The sequence below is a fragment of the Ambystoma mexicanum genome, chromosome 13 (genome assembly GCF_040938575.1).
Source record: "Ambystoma mexicanum isolate Mex_15411 chromosome 13, UKY_AmexF1_1, whole genome shotgun sequence".
NCBI lineage: Eukaryota > Metazoa > Chordata > Amphibia > Caudata > Ambystomatidae > Ambystoma > Ambystoma mexicanum.
Genome location: NC_090938.1, coordinates 663,610,282 through 663,625,745, shown reverse-complemented (window position 1 = coordinate 663,625,745; position 15,464 = coordinate 663,610,282). Strand labels below are relative to the sequence as shown.

The following is a 15,464-nucleotide window of genomic DNA, read 5'->3' as shown; positions in this document are numbered from 1 at the left end:
CCATGGGAATGTCACATTCAAAAGGATCCACATTCTGAACTCTGCACCAGTCGCAGAACTTTCTCCAACGGCAACGGTACAGAGACTTAGTTGCCGGCCGCCTGGCCGAGAGCAACACCTCCATCACGTCTTCAGGGAGGTCCCAATCCTTATACCTCAACCTTTCAGAAGCCAAGCGTGAAGATTGAGGGATCGGACCTCTGGATGGAGAACCTGACCCCCCCTCCCATGAGAGCAGATCCTCTCGGTAGGGAAGACGAAGTGGAGGGCAGATGGACAAGTGTAGAAGGTCCGGGTACCACGTCCTCCGGGCCCACGCCGGAGCAATGAGGATCATCCGGGAACCGAACCTCCGTAACCTCCGCAGCACTTGCGGGATGATAGGGACTGAAGGAAACGCGTACAGCAGTGGGAAAGACCACTCCACCACGAACGTGTCTAGGGCTCCTTTTGGAGGAAATTCCTGCGAGCAAAACCTTTTGCACTTCCGCTTGACACTGGAGGCAAAGAGATCCACTTGAGGGGTCCCTCAAAGGGCGAAGATCTCCAGGAGAATCTCCTCAGCCAGCTCCCACTCGTGAGAGATCGTGCTCTGCCTGCTCAGAGCGTCCACCGTCTCGTTGTCGTCTCCGGCCAGATGAACCGCCGAGATCGAAACTTCCTGCTGGATGGCCCAGAACTCGAGCTGCATCGCCTCCCTGCACAGAGGAAGTGACCCTGCCCCCCCTTTTTGTTGAGGTAGTGCATGGCCACTGTGTTGTCCGTCAGAATCAGGACATTCTTCCCTCGCGCAGTCGGCAAAAAAGCCTTCAGGGCAAGCCCGACAGCCCTCAGCTCTAACAGATTGATAAGGAGCCTGGACTCCGACGGAGATCAATGACCGCTGACTGTCAACTTGTTGGCATGAGCTCCCCATCCCGTGAGGGATGCGTCCGTCATGATCGTCACCTCTGGCCAGGGTAGCCAAAATGGAGCCCCCTTCATCAGATTGCCTTCGACGGCCCACCACAGAAGGTCCTGGGTGACCGAGGGCGGCACCTGAACGGAGTCCGACATCCTGCCGGAGGATTGCGACCACTGCATCTTGAGGGCCCACTGCAGAGATCTCATCCGCAACCTGGCCTCCGGCACCAGAAGAATGCAGGATGCCATGAGGCCGTGCAAACTCAAAACTCAAACGCTGTGAGACTCTGGGCGTGTTGAAACTTGTGCACCATCTGCTGAATGTGAGAAGCCCTCACCTGGGGAGGAAAGCACTTCCCCAGGGACGTGTCGAGCACTGCTCCGATGTACTGGAGCCGCTGAGTTGGCATCAAATGGGACTTCTTTAAGTTGAGGGAGAAGACCAGCTTGTGAAAGGGGTGGCAGGTGACTGACCGACGATCCAGGACTTGCTCGGGAGAGCGTGCCCTGATCAACCAATTGTCCAGGTAGGTTGAAACGTGAATCCCCCCCCCCCTTTCCTGAGATGCGCTACCACCACTACCATGAGTTTGGTGAAGACCCTCCGGGCGGAGGTCAATCCGAACGGCAGGACCCGAAACTGAAAGTGCGAGTCGCCAACCGCGAACCTCAGGTACTTCTTGTGCTTTGGATGGATCGGCACATGAAAATAAGGATTCTTGAGGTCAAGAGACACCAACCAGTCCTGAAGTTGAAGGGCCTGGAGGACTTGAGAGAGAGTAACCATCTTCAACTTGTCCTTCCCGAGGAGCTTGTTCAAACTGCGCAAGTCCATGATGGGTCTGAATCCCCCCGGCTTTCTTCTAAATCAAAAAATAAGGTAATACCATGCATTGTTCCTCTTCGCTACAGGCACCAGTTCTTTGGCGCCTTTCTCCAGCAGGGATTGAATTTTCTGCGCAAGGAGCGGATCCGGACTCTTCAACTAGAGATTCCCTGGTGGATTGTCGTGAGGCCTCTGCCGGAAAGGAAGACAGTAGCCGTGGGGTATGATCTCCAGAACCCACATATCTGAAGTAATGGCACGACACTCTACAAGATGCTGCGTCAGCCTTCCCCCAACCGGCGAACCATGGGACATGGCCTCATGACTGCGCTGAAGCAGCTGTGGCAGAGCATGAGGGCAAGGAGGCAACTGCCGAGCAGCCTTGGCACCTAGAGTACCCTGTTTTCCACCTTTGGCACTCCTACGGTGGCCCCTTTGACTTGCAGCTCCTCTCGATTTACTAAAGGAAGAGTAATATCGAAAGGAACCTCCCCTCCAATGCTGTCCCCTAGGACGAAAAGGCGGAGGTTGGCGAACTGCAGCGCTCAACGATTTTGCTGCAGCTTTGGAGGTCTGCAACCTCTCAAGGCTCTCGTCAGCCTTGCTGCCAAAAAGATGTTCACCATCAAAGGGCATGTTGAGGAGCCAGGCCTGCACATCAGGCGCAAACCCTGACTTCCGCAACCACGCAAACCAGCGTATTACGGTGCTCGCTGCCATGGACTGGCTGACACAATCTGCCATGTCCAGACCGGACTGAACCGACTCACATGGCATCCTTGCCGTCCTGCACAATAGCAAGAAAACCATTCCGTTCCTCCCCTTCGGGAATATGTTCAGCCGCCAAAGACACACAATTCCACAGAGTGCGTAAAACGCGACAAGGCACACAAAGAGTTGGCTGCCTGTAAAGCCATACCCCGTGAAGAAAACACTTTCTTCGCCCACTTATCAAAATGCCTGTCGTCCCTATCAGGAGGGATAGCAGGGTAGGATGCCTGCTTTGCTGGGGCCGTAGCCGCCTGCACCACCAAACTCTCCGGAGTGGGGTGCGTGGTCAAGTAGCAGGGGTCGCTACTGGCTGGGTGGTATTTTCGCGGCAAAGACTTGCTCACTGCCGGGAGACTCTCCGGAGCAGTCCAAGCCACCGCCACCCTTCTTTGCAAGGCCATATGGAATGGCAGTACCAGGTCAGTTGGAGGACCTTGGTCGAGGATGTCCGTCAGGTCATCCTGCAGAAAATCCATAGGTGGCGCAAATCAGCCCAAGTAGTCAGTGACCCTCGACATAAGGCGCTGGTACGAGGACTCGGCATGGGTGCCAGGCTTAGGGCTACAGAACTCCACCTCCGGATGAGGTGTCCAGACCACTGGCGTCGTGCAGCGACTGACGCAGGTCCTCAATCTGGCTATGACCAGACAAAATCTCGTCAGGCACCTCCTCAGGTACCATACCGTCCTCAGATCGCTCATCCCCCTCATAAATATAATCCAGAGGCTGGAATGAGGGCACAGAAAAAGGGACAAAGACATTCTTAGCCTTGGCCAGAGCCTTTCTGGGGGGTTTCACCGTGTCACGGGGTACCTCCGACAAAGCAGCCACGAAAGGCATAGACGGAATCTGCGTCGACATCGAGCGTGGCATCGACAGCTTCGACAGCGTCGACAGTCCTCGAGGGCGGAGCCCCAAGCGTGTTCTTCAACAGCCTGGGCGCCGATGGCGTCGACGGCTTCCTCAGAGGCGGAGCCTCGAGAGAGTCCCTCGACGACCTTGGCGCCGAAGGCGTCGATGTCTTCCTCCAAGACTTCCCAGGCTGACGGTTCTCGAGGGCGTCGAGGATCGGGACCTGGAACGGGCATGCCTAGAGCGACCATCCTTGTCTGACCGGGACCTCGTAGGCGCCCGGTGGTCACGACGACCGCTCGAGCCCGAAGGCGGACGTGCGACGTCTCTAGCACGTTCTCGGCCGGTGTCTTTCGATGGCGCGGACGGGACGGAGCCCTGTGACTGAAAAATCACCATCACCTGCCGGAACGAATCCCATTCGACAGGAGTGGAATGCTTGATGGGACAAGCAACCCGCCGGCGGGCGGAGTCCTCGGACAAGGACGGGGAAGGCGACCGGTGACGGCATGTCCGTGTGTGCCTTGAAGAGGCAGAGGAATGGCGGGACCTACTCCTGGACGAGACCCCCCCCCCGGACTTATGCCGACGATTTGGAGAGTCGTCCGTCGAAAGTCCAGTGGATCGCGACTTCCGGGGCTTGGCCACCTTACCCACCGACAGCTTCTGCTTGCGCTCCCGCAAGGCCTTCGATGTAAGCGACTGGCAGTCGACACAATCATCCGTATCGTGGTCCTCCCCGAGGCACCAGAGGCAAGCGGCGTGCGTCTCCGTCAACGACATCTTGGACCCGCAGACCCGACACTTAAAACCCAACTGTGGGGTGGAAGAAGCCGAAGACGACATAGGTTTACACGAACAGTTTTGAAGAATCGAAAGCACAGAACTCAGTAGAACCGAGGCGCGCCGAGATCTCCGAAGCGAACACGTTCACGTAAAAAACGGAACTGAGGCTATGGGCGTCGTGCGTCCTACTTATTAACATCCGGTGACGTCGGCTCGACGCAGGCCCTCGAGGACAGCGTATCGACGCAGGCGCCGAAAGATTTTCCGAAGCAGCACAGCTGTGGTGATTACTGTCATAGATATGGAATACGTCGGAGGACCCAATCCCCTCAAAAAGATGTCTTAGTACTGCTTGTCCCATATGAGAATCAGACCTAGAATGAGTGTCTAGGCAATAGTGTTTTGTAAAGGTGTGTAGAGAACTCCAGGTTGCCGCTTTGCAAATGGACTCAAGGGGAACATTTGAAATGAATGCTATGGATGCCCTAGTGCCACGAGTAGTGTGTGCTCTGGGCTTGAAGGGCAGTTATTTCTTAGCAAGAGTGTAACATAGTGTGATGCATTTGACAATACACCTTGGAATAGCTGATTTAGAGACAAGATCCCCTTCTCTACCAGCTGCCACTGAAACCAAAAATTGGTTCGTTTTCCGAGGTGGTTTAGTTCTTTCCAGGTAAAACATGACGGCCCTGCGCACATTAGTGTGTGTAGGCTTCTTGCTAGTAGGATTCTGGAAAAAAGTAGTTAGTTCGACTGGTTCACATGGAACTTCAAGATGAATTTAGGCGCAAACCTGGGGTGCGTCCGCAGAACTACCTTATCCCTGTGGACTGTAACAAAAGGGTCTAAAACAGCAAGTGCCTGTAGTTCGCTAACCCTTCTAATAGAAGTGATAGCCACTAGGAAGGCCATTTTATAAGCCAGGTCTTTTAAACTTGCTTTATGCATGTGCTCAGAGGGAGCTCCTATGAGCCTGGTCAAAACCACATTTAGGTTCCACCCAGGAGCTGGGTGAGAAATGGGAGGATAAATCCTCTTAACCCCTTCCATTAAGGCCTTAATCAACGGAATCTTGCACCACAACCCCTTTTGTTGTGATGTGGTGTAGGCTGACAGAGCAGCCAGATGAACCTTTAGGGAATTGAAGACTAACCCAGTGTCTAATAGATGGGTTAGGTACAGTACAATGTGTGTGGGTGAGCAATCGATGGGACTGAACCCCTTGGAATTACACCAAATGACAAATCGTTTCCATTTGCTATATAAATATATACAGGAGAGATCAAATTATCAGACCGTAGAGAAATAATGAAAGGTGTATTCTGTCACAATGCAGAAAGCTGACGCATGGTAATGATTAACATACAGTTTTTGCGCACGTCGGCTGGATGTCATACAGTTTACTCTTTACTCTCTTGCAAAGGAGAAAGGTCATTTTTAATCTCTTGAAATCACATTTACTCTCAAAGTTTGAAAAATAGGGAGTAAAATACTCTCACCTCAAATTCTTATCTGGAGCACTGGCCCTAACAAATTGGATTCAAAAGCCTTGTCTACCAATGAAGTGCTCCTTTTGATACAAGACTCCCTCTCTTGATTGGTGTAGAGTGGAATCGGAACCCAATAGGTCCAGATTTACAGCTTCCTCAGCATACACATGCAGCTGTAGAGGTACCTGCCTTTGTTCAACAATATTTCGCTGAATACAGGGCAGCAGTGTAGTGTGTAACTGTCTAATTTGCATTGCTACTACTTGCTATCTCCTAATGACGTCATTAATTCCGATGAATGTACAATGGCTGTCTAAGTTTCTTGAAGTGAATTCTCTGAGAAGCAGTAAAAACTCCTAAGTGTACCACAGTTTATGGCTGTGATCCAGTCTTTTCATGTCTGATAAAGATCCAATATTTTGTAAGGACTACAAAGAAATATGCATGCAATTGTAATGTTCTGAGGACTAAATTAACATACTATGTAGTCCCCTATAGATTGCAGGTTAAGCTTTAACCAGATATAGGGCAAGGATTTAAAATATTTATAAAAATAATTGAAAAATAATGGACAGCAAAACTCTAAGGTATACACTTTTGCCAAGTAAGCTGCTGTAAGTGGTCAAAAATGAGACTAGCATTAGCGGTCCCAACCAGATTTCTAAACTCAATTTCTAAACCCAATTTGATTTGGTTTAAGCACACCAGTCAGGGTGGCCCAAGAGGATAAATCAGCCAACACAAGAAATGCAAATATTTTCGGATCAGTACCTAGAAGAGCCATCGGCCTATAATTAAGCAGATTATACTAGTCAACCTTTTCTAAAAATGGGTGCAATTAAGGCTGTATGCCAAGAAGCTGGTAGCTCCCGCTGTTTCAAAACCCATTAAAACACTTCATACAGTAACTACCCATTCCCGGCATAACATACGCCGTTCTAGCATATCACAAAGGTCAATGTCAGATGGTAATTCTTAGGTTCACTTCTTTCCCCCTTCTTAAATATCAGAATTACCACTGATCGGTTCCAGGAAGGGGGCGTAGGTCCCTGTCACTTATTAATGGTAATTGAAAAGGCTAAAAATGGAGCTGTCTTTTGAATCTGAAAGGCATATTTGTATGAGATGGAATGAGGTATGTACAGTACAAGAACAGTATCCAAGTTCCATCGATTACAAGGATGCATCTTTGTAGCCACATAATTGTCAGATTTGTTCCATTGCAGAGTCCCCGTGAAGCCATAAGATTGTGTAGAAGCATAATTACAGCACCTACTTTGTTTTAGCTTGTGGGGAGGCATTTGTCCTACATCGTTTTGCTCTTTAGAGACTGAAACGTTGAGCCGGCAATGACAACAAAATAAATAAACTGTTCATTGACACTACAACCGCCATCCCATGTGTGAAGAGAAGTGGGGGTGGAAAGAAGTAACTTGAAATTATTCCAAATGTTTGCGATAGTGGAAGGTGAAGGTGACCACGTAGAACCGTGCGCATTCGGTTTGTTAAAATGATAGCTGTTTAAGTGGTAGGGCAAACAGAGGTGCACTTTGCCATTTGGAAAGCAGAGGGTAATCTAACACTGAATTACATCAGCTGTGTTTACGGAAACCTACCCAAGTGTTCTATACATAGATATACGACACCCAAAACATCAGGTTGATCTTAAGGATCCCGTTGCAGAGGCCATTTCGTTCCAGAGTTCTTGATTGGCAGGTCCACCATATACACATTTCGACGTCTGCACAGTTTCAAAACTAAGGTCCCATGAAACCCATTCTCCATGTGAGCAACCATTGAGGGGTATAACTGAGAAAAGTGGGTGATCCAAATATCCTCTGCAATAGGGTTCTCCTGTAATTCAACTTGGGATTTATCTTTCTCATTTACTAATTTCCCAAAACTAGTATGAATTCTCCAAAATGCTCTGTAGCATACTTTCCCCTGCTCTTTGTTTCCTTATAACTCTGATCCCTTTCGCATACTTCAACTTTTCTCGTCTTATTAGGGTACGGCAGTCAATGTCGTTCAGGCTCATTTTCTTAAGTCTAATATTCCTCCTGCTCTTCTCTCTCACCTGAAATATACCTTTTGGCCCTGTAAGGCTGAACATATCATATGCATGCTTTATTTTGTAACATCTGATGAGAAGTGTAGACTCATTGCAGTAAAATCAACACACTGTCCCACATGACACCATGTATTTATTATCTAACAATCATACTTTTATATTCAAATACAGGACCACAGTTATTGTGCAAGGAGACGGAAGGCCACACTGCCCTTACCGTAGGAGGTGACAGCAAGTAGATTGGCATAGATTCCTCGTTACGTGGACGACTCACTCTCTTGATCTTGTGTGGAAACCAGACGTGCTTCTTTCAGTGACAGGTACACCTCCTCCTGAGGGTCGTAGTAATAAAACTTCCGAAGATAAGAAATCAAAGGTCTGCCGTGAAGAAGAAATGAGAAGACAAATCATATAACACGTTTGGAATAGTTATTTGCATTAAAGAGGGTGTGAAACCAATAATTGATCAGCGATTTCACCAGAGTAGATCCCTTACTCATTCTAGAATGTACTCCCTTTATGTCCAGCAGCAACTCAAACCCTTGTATTGCATTAATAATGTCAATACTTTCTAGGGCTACCACACCAAAAGCTTTGATGCAATTCCAATGGTAATTATGTAGAAGATCAGTTGAGACAAAAGCTGCTCAAAGAGAGAACCAAGTTTCACTATGGGGATTATATAAAGAAATGTTAAAACCGTTAACCACTAAGTGACCTCTTCCCAGTCACTGCACTGTCAGAAGGGATTTAAAAAAGGAAAGAACTGTTTCCAAGCAAACCTCTCCTTGCTAATTTTTGCATATTCCCTTTGTCCTGAATCCAAGTACTTTCCCAATGGCTACAGAAACTTTTCATCGCCTCTAATTTGTGAGCCAGATGAATAATTTGATTCGGCAAGATCGTTGAAACCCTTTTTCAATGCGTTTCCATTTCACATTGTAGCACGTTTTCTATTTTAAATCTGGTGCAGAACAAAGGATATTAAATGGAAGATCAGACCTCATTATTTTCCATGGGTAAAGGAAGTGACTAGATGGACACACCTGTAAATGACAGTCCTGGATTAATATGTAATCATCCCCCCAGACTGATCATCTACATTGCACATTAAGTGGTGAAATGATGAAATCCAAGGTAAAGTGTCATTTTTGCATGTTTCCCTAATTTCCTCTAGATAGATGTACCATATGAGAAATTAACATTCAGGGTAAACTTAATAAAGAAGAAAAAGGACAACATCTGCAGGTAAGAAGGCGCCAACTAGAACAGCGCACCCATTGACTGATTAACTTATTCGAATGGATGACTTCTACAGATGCTTTATCTTTTGAACAATTTGACTAAAAGGAACCTAACTTGGATGTGTACAAGAATTTTCAAAAAGGCATTCAACCAACCACAAGGATTCTGCAGAATACCTTCTGTAATGGCCATATGAGCCAATTAGAAAGCATTACACACCATAGTGACTGCTGTACTCTAGTCCATAGTCGCCTTTGCTCCATACTTTGGGAGTCAGTCTATGAGGATGGACTGGAGCCTTTTTTTGTACAGAAAAAATATTTCCCTTTACATTTTTTGATTGTGGGGTGTGTTAGAAAAGATATTCCTTTTGCAAGTTTCCTCCCCTAGATTTCTATGGGACAATATTTTTGCTTGTTTAGAACCCTGTCCTGACATTTTGGAGTTAAGTAACGCCTTCTGCTTTACTTCCTTTGCCTGTTTTGCACATTAGTATGGGAACACTGACTAGTCCCTAAGATTATCTCACGGAGCAGACACGTAGCACTTTGATTCTCAGCACTTTTTGCACTTGCTCAGCACTTTAGTAGATACCTTAGAGGATAATACTTAAGCCCCATATGAAAAATAGAATACATTTTGGAAGCTTTCTTCCTCCAATATATCATGTTAGTAGCTATCAAGTAGCTTTTTAGCACATGAAAGAAAAAAAAAACTATTTCTTTGTGTTGATATTTTTTTACCGTTGTAATATGAAATCGGAATTTTTTTTCTATCACCCTATATTCGGATCAATTATAGAATGAACATTTGGTTGCTTTTTATATTATGTGAATTATTTTAATAAAATTTGAACATATATTAGTTTCTATGTTTCCTGACCTAGTCCACCCTCCTATTCACTAGTGGGATTCTATTGTTTATGTATTGTATTTTTGGCTGTTCCGTGAGACATCCCCCTCTGTGTATTGGTGGTCTATTTGCTTCCCCTATGTCCACGATGAAGGGGGCACCCATCCGTTTGGTAACTAACCCTAACCAAACAGGTTTTGCAAGACTGCTTGTTCAAACCTGGCAGAATCCATGCAAGAAGGCTTACAGAAGCTGAATAAAAGTCCATGTAGACGCTTCAATGAGGACATCCCATGGAGAATTCCTTCAGTACGCTACAGATGTAGCCTTGACTAACTACATGCAGGCTTTGGGAGACGGCTTGTTTCTTGGTGCTTTTTGTCAAAATGTCAGATTACTAATTTTATTTTGTACTTTTTCATGCACTTTTATTGGACTTTCGATTTAATTAAGACGGTCTTATAAACAACATGTAATCTACTTCCTTTTATATTTTGTTAATGGTATTATTTTGCACTATTGTTAAAGCCTTGTAAAGTTGATTGTTTTCATCTAAAAATCAATAAAAAATAAAATATACACGCCTCGAGAAGACCGACACAAATCGATCTGGCATCTGAAACTTTAGAAGCTTGGGACCCTGGGTTATGGCCACCAAAATTTACAAAAAGACAGTCAGACTTTCAGAAAGATTTAGAGCAATCATGATAAAAGTTCAGGGCTTTTCTAACATTTATACAATGAAGCGTTCTTTCACCTTCTGACTTGGGAGGAGAGGAAGAGAAAAAAAGTGAGAAAGACTATTTCTTGACGGATATGGAATTAAGAGATAACCTTCCGTAGAAAGGTCGGATGAGTGCTTAGAATGATCGTCTCTACGAAACACTGTAGGGTTCCGAAGAGGAAAAGGCCTGAATCTCACTAATCCTTCTGGCCGAGGTAAACGTCATTAAGAATGCAGTTTGACACGTTACTAATTTAATAACTGCAAACGCCATGGGTTTGAAAGGCTTGTGAGGGAGGGCAGCCAAAACTACACTGAGAACCCAAGAAGGATGTGGTTTACACACCTCTGCCATCAAAATGCCTTTTGATCACCGGGTGGTATTGAGAAAAATAGCTAGTGACAGTTAAGTACCAATGGCGATAAGTAATTTCTACAGGAGTCTACCTCGACACCTGCCATTTTGAAGCGAGAAATGAAAGAAACCGAGAGATGCAGAGGGTTCCGTTTCATTATCAGAAGATCTGAATACCAGATAGGCCAGTTTGGGGCTATTAATATCAGAGAGCAATGGCAGGAGCTCCAAAACTTAACAGGACCCTTTTTATCAGAGGCACCGGAGGCAATGCATACAGATTCTTGGAATTCCATTAAATATGTAGTGCATCCCTCAGTGACACGAGCCCCTGATAGATTTACAGTTGTGGATGGGCGCAAACAAATCTGTGGTGTTCCTCAAAGAAGAAAAACGTCCAGTGCTACAGACTCCTTCAACTCCCATTTGTGATTTGCATTTGAGAGGCGATCGAGTCGGTTTGCTCCCATATTTACCTCCTAGGGGTATAGTTTGAAGCGCCATCTGATTATGAATTGCGCATTCCCAGATTTGGTTGGTCAGCTGAAAAAGGATGCGATTTTCTTCCTTCTTGCTTGTTAAAATAAAAACTAACAGTCATGCAGTCAGGTTTTAGCAGTATCAAGGAGTTATGAATGCCTGGAAGAGAAAATTGTAGAGCTAAATATTGACAGCTCATGTGTTGACCAAGTGTAGATACCCAACCTCTGAGTGATGAGTCTGAGGTCAATAACTGCTGGTGGAGAGGATCCTGAAAAGGCATCACATTGCTCCACCATGAGAGATCTATTTTCAAATCTGGACGGATTTGTATTTTTATTGATTTCTAGACAGTGCTGGTTCAGCAGGAACCTAAATTGGAGTTGAAGACTTCTAATTTTTACTCAAGCAAACGGCACAGCTAGAATACAGGATGCCATCAGACCTAGCAGATGATGGAACTACCACGCTGACATTTGTGATGTCTTAGAAAATGATTGGTAGCCAATACTGTACACACTGCCTTGGGGAAAACCACCTCGGAGCTTGCATACCATCAGAACCCGATAAAGTAGCTGAGAGAAGATTTCTTCGCATTAACCAACAGAGCCAAGTTATAAAGCAAGCCCAAAACGAGTTGACGCGACTCCAGAGCTTGTTGAACCGATTCTGCATGTACGAGCCATCGTCCAGGTTTGGGTGAACATGTTCCCCTCAACAATGTAAATGAGCTGCTAGAGGATCCTACAATTTAGTGAAAACACGAAGAGCTGCATTCAAGCTGAATGGCAGCACTCGATACCGGAAATGATAGCCTGCCAGCAAGAATCGCTGGAATATCTTCTGGGCTACTGCTATTGGTATGTGCAAAAGAGCGTCTTTCGTTCTCCCTGGCAAAAGGCAAAGTGAATCAGAGTTGGCGTGACCATCTTGAATTTCTCTAGTGGCAGATGAAGATTGTGGCAGGAAAGATCCAATACAGTTCGCAGGCCTCCTGGTTCTTCTTTGGTACAGTAAAGAGGAGAGAGTAAAATCTGCTTCCTCTCTCTCCAAGGGTGGGGGCGAGGGTGAGAGTTCCTCTGTGGACCGGATCTGAAGAAGGCTGTTCACCTCCAGAAACAGAGCTACAGAACACACTTGAAGGAAGGTTGGAGATGAAGGAGGAGAAGGGAGACGAGTGGCTCTGGATGGAAACTCATTGCTTCTATGCATCGGAAGATGATGCTGAGGTGGGAGAGAAGTAGTCCTTTGTAGTAGATCTCTGCTGTTGGCCTCATTTTCCTCGAGGGGATCCATCTGGCTACTTGTTCTTTGTCGTGTTAGCCACAAAAACACCTAAACTCTGACCTGAATTCAGATCTAGATTACCTGAAAGGCAGAACAGATTTTTGGGAAGTCTGTGTCAGCACAGTATAGTCAAAATGAAGGTTGTCTTCTTGGTCAATTTCTCATTTGTCGAGTGAAATTAATCTGTTCCCTCAAAAGGAAGATCCAGGATCCTTTCATGCACATCATTATTAAAGTCTTCTGCAGTTAGTCTATCCTCAGTGAGATTAAATTTGAAAGCCACCACCTTGTCCTGGGGAAGGAACTGTTGGAAATCTGCAGTCTCCTTTAGCAGCAGCTAGTAAAGTCATAATTAGTCTGGCATAGGTGAAGAGCTCCGTTGGCACAACATTTTTGCCATACGATTCCATGAGTTTGTCTTGAAAGAGGTAAAGATTGTTCTGTGAGGGATATTGTTGACTTTGAAAACAGTGTGGATGTGGCAATAGAAGATTGTGGCTGTGGATTAGCCGATAAGCACAATGAATAAGACTGCAATAGGCAATATCTGGACTACATTTTCTTACCAACGGGCACAATAGAATGTGGATATTTTCACAACTTCTTTGCCAGCGCCAGGACGTCCTTTTGAAAAGCCAATCCTCATATGTCTGGATTCTGGCTAGTACTCCCGAGGCATAGGAATGCCTAGCAATTCTTGAAGTGCCCTCACTCTAAATGAGAGGCCTTGGCAGACAGTTCAATATCTTCTTTAGTGTAGTCGTCATCCATGTCTGCCATAACACCGTCTGCACCGTTTGTGGGTCTGTAGGTGGAGCATTCAAAATAGGAGCCGCTGAGGTGTCTTGGCTTAGGAAATAAACCCCAACCCCTCCACCGCCACTGCCCTGCCCCAGAATCAGGCGGCAGTATAGGGGATGAATCTGTTGGTGCAAACAGGGTGTTTGCACCAATCGTGGTGGTGGGGGGTATTGCAGGTGCCAGAGGCTGCAAGGGGAGAGGCATTGCTGGTATAAAAGAAGGATGAGGCTGTAACAGTTGTTGTGGCATCACCTCCTAGGTAAGGCATTTAAAATAATTCACCATTGAATTGGCGTGCATTAAGTTCAGAAATGTGTCAAAAAAAATTCTCATCTGAACAGATCGATGCCTAGGTCTGTGTCCATGCTGATGGAGTAGCTGGGTGCCATATAGGATGCCTGTGAGGAGAAGGTGCACTAATAGAAGATGTTGCAAAGCTCATAGAAGATGGTACACGATAGGATAGCATGTAGCTCATGAAGTGGTCACCAGGGAGCAGTCAACCCTTAAGAAAGCCTCCTTGCTAACAGTGGGGGGCAAAGGAACTTGAGGCGGATGTTGTTGCAAAGCACTCATGAAGCCTCGAGAAAATAAGACTTGGGAGAGACCACCTCCAACAATGCTTCAGTGGTGCATGTAATTGCCACCATTGCACTCTTTGGCATATCTAAGCATTGAGCCACCATCTTGTGGGAGCTGTAATGCAGTTAAACGCAAGTTCTTTGAAACTTTAGTTCTAGACCTCATTTAACAGTCACCGGTGGAACCATGATGCACCTTGGGTGAGACACAAGGACACTTGCTCAACAACAGTGAAAAACAAATCCTCAGAGTGAGTCCCAGTAAAAGGTTGGTGTTCCTTGGGATTCCTGATGCTCAGGCATTGCCTCGGGTCAGTTGGCCCCGGAATAAGACTTGGATTGATTGGCCCATGGCGAGAGCACCATTGAAAGCCTTTATGGGCTTGTAGTGAGCCTCTGAAGAAATTGTGTTTGTCCCGTCCAGATTAGCCGAAGTGCTGAAGAAAAGAAAAACTTACCTGTGAATGGTCTCTTTTGCTGCTGACAAAGTCAGTGATATGCTGCAAAGGAGGCCTCTGGAAGATTTCTTCCCAATGCAGAAGCTTTTGGTGCAACACGTGTGGCGAAAAAGCAGGACACTAAGCTGTCTACCCACCTATGCCTTGGGCCAAGGCACACTAGACAGACTGTGAATCCGCCATGTAATGCATACCTTACATATTGCATGCCGAAAACCCTGTTAGAATAGATAAAATAATTCACGGGTGCCACCAGTGAAGCAACGGATATTGTATAAAAAACAAGGGCAAAAATATGAGGGAGAAAAACAATTTCACGACTTGCCATGCAAAGGAGTCAAGGCAGAGAAAGGCCAGTGTGTGTTGCCGGTGGGCAGGGTCAGCAGGGATAGCTGCGCCTTTGGAGGAATGGGGACAGGACGTTGGCGTAAATGAATGGGTGAAGGATGCAAATGGTCACTACCAAGTAGTCCATATAGAAAAAGGAGCTTGATGTTCTTGGCATTGGCACAAAAGGAATTAAGGCCTCATGAGCACCAAGAGTCCAGAAGTACTACTCCAAAAATGTATGAAAAGCTATGTATCCGTTCTGCAGAACTCCTTCAATGGGATCACTTGTAGTACAGCAGTAGCCAACTATGCTGTCGTGCAATCTTTCAGGAAACGTCAAACCTTAACACAAGACCAAAGCAGGGCACAATTCAGCGATTCTGCTCTTGTAATGAAAATGGTTCAGGCTCTCCTTAAGATCAACATAGAAAGGGTTCTGCTGCGTATATAAGATGAGCTGAGAAAGGAACTATTTGAAATGGAACTGAATAGCCTTGTCGTAAAATGAACATTAAACCCAATAGGGTAGCACTTACTCTTTGAATCCTGAACAAGCAGTAAAATACAACTTGTAGATGTTTAATAATGGGCACGTCAGCCAAGTAGATTATTCCCAATTTATTTTCCAAGTATAGTTCCTGGGTGGTCGTTC

At 46.1% G+C, this 15,464-nt stretch overlaps 1 protein-coding gene across 1 annotated transcript in view; it reads right to left on the bottom strand.

Annotated features, from left to right (window-relative positions):
- The window catches only part of SOCS7 (suppressor of cytokine signaling 7), a 733,557-nt gene that overhangs the window by 42,289 nt on the left and 675,804 nt on the right, over positions 1 to 15,464 (bottom strand). The window contains exon 9 of the mRNA XM_069634664.1: positions 7,917 to 8,077. Within this exon, the coding sequence (XP_069490765.1) occupies positions 7,957 to 8,077 (121 nt within the window). The 3' untranslated portion in view covers positions 7,917 to 7,956. The remainder of the gene's footprint in view (positions 1 to 7,916; positions 8,078 to 15,464) is intronic.